The sequence below is a fragment of the Cicer arietinum genome, chromosome 5 (assembly GCF_000331145.2).
Source record: "Cicer arietinum cultivar CDC Frontier isolate Library 1 chromosome 5, Cicar.CDCFrontier_v2.0, whole genome shotgun sequence".
In the NCBI taxonomy this organism is placed as follows: Eukaryota; Viridiplantae; Streptophyta; class Magnoliopsida; order Fabales; family Fabaceae; genus Cicer; species Cicer arietinum.
The window spans coordinates 19,100,556-19,101,894 of NC_021164.2; the positions used below are offsets into that span (position 1 = coordinate 19,100,556).

The 1,339-nt window shown below is 34.5% G+C and overlaps 1 protein-coding gene across 1 annotated transcript in view; it reads left to right on the plus strand.

The window, feature by feature from the left end:
* The first annotated feature begins 674 nt into the window (after positions 1 to 674).
* The window catches only part of LOC101509803 (uncharacterized), a 2,813-nt gene continuing 2,148 nt past the window's right edge, over positions 675 to 1,339 (plus strand). Inside the window, exon 1 of the mRNA XM_073368635.1 lies at positions 675 to 1,118. Within this exon, the coding sequence (XP_073224736.1) occupies positions 675 to 1,118 (444 nt within the window). The remainder of the gene's footprint in view (positions 1,119 to 1,339) is intronic.

A 1,339-nucleotide genomic window follows, 5' to 3' on the forward strand; every position in this document is an offset into this window, starting at 1 on the left:
TTTAATCATTTTGAACATCTTCATCATTTTCATCATCTTCATCATTATAGTGATTCAAATCAACTAGGTATGTATTTTGTTGTGTTTTAGAGCTGGTTATTTTTTTTTCAAATATGGGTTTCGTACGTGAACTTAGTTCACGTACGTCTACGTGAAACCAATTCACGTACTTGATGAAATTAAGAAAATTCAGATTGTACGTGAATTAGGTTTACGTACACGTACGTGAATTAAGTTTGCGTACAACAATGGAGTTTTAAAATTGATGTTACCTACATGAACTCAGTTCACGTATGTGTACGTGAACTCAGTTCACGTATCCCATACGTGAATAGAATACACGTACACATACGTGAACTCAGTTCACGTAAAGGATAAAATTTTGTAAAATCTAAGTCGTACATGAACTGAGTTCACGTATGTTTACTTGAATTCAATTCACGTATGGGATACGTGAACTCAGTTCACGTAAAGGTGAGAAATTTTTGAATATTTTTTTTTTATTATTGTGTTTAGGAGTTAAGAATTTTTATGTTGTTATATTTATGTAATTTATTGGATGCAGTTAAATGGATGAAGGGGGAGACAACAGTGACGAAATGTATGAAGGTTTGGAAGGTTTGGAACCTGATTTTGAAGAAATGTATGATGATTTGGATCCTGATTTTGAAGAAATGTGTGATGATGTGGAACCTAATTTTGACGCTATGAATGACGGAGTTGAACCTGTTATGATTGATTTGACTGATGTGTTTACTACCGGCATGCTGTTCGATACACGAGATGAATTATTGAAATGGGCTAGAAATGTTGGAAGGGAAAATGGAATTGTTGTTGTGATTTTTAGATCTGAAACTGCAACAGCACGACCAAGAACAAAGACAAAATTAATTCTTGGTTGTGAAAGAAGTGGTAAATATAGACCTTGGAAGAATCCTAATCTTACGAGGAGTACTTGGACTAGAAAATGTGATTGTCCATTTAGATTGAGAGGAACACGATCAAGTGTTGGTGATGGATGGTATTTGCATGTAATATGTGGTCTCCATAACCACGAATTGGCCAAAAAACTAACCGGTCACTCTTTCTTAGGCCGATTGTCTCAAGATGAGAAAAATGTACTTGGTGATATGACAAAGAATTTCTTAAAACCAAAAAACATTTTAATGACATTGAGGGATCATAACGTTGAAAGTTTGACGACAATAAAACAAGTTTACAATGCACGTCAAGCATATCGTTCATCACTTAGAGGTAATAGAACAGAAATGCAACATCTTTTGACATTGATGGAACGTGACAAATACGTTTATCGGTATAGGAAGGTAGATGGTTCAGA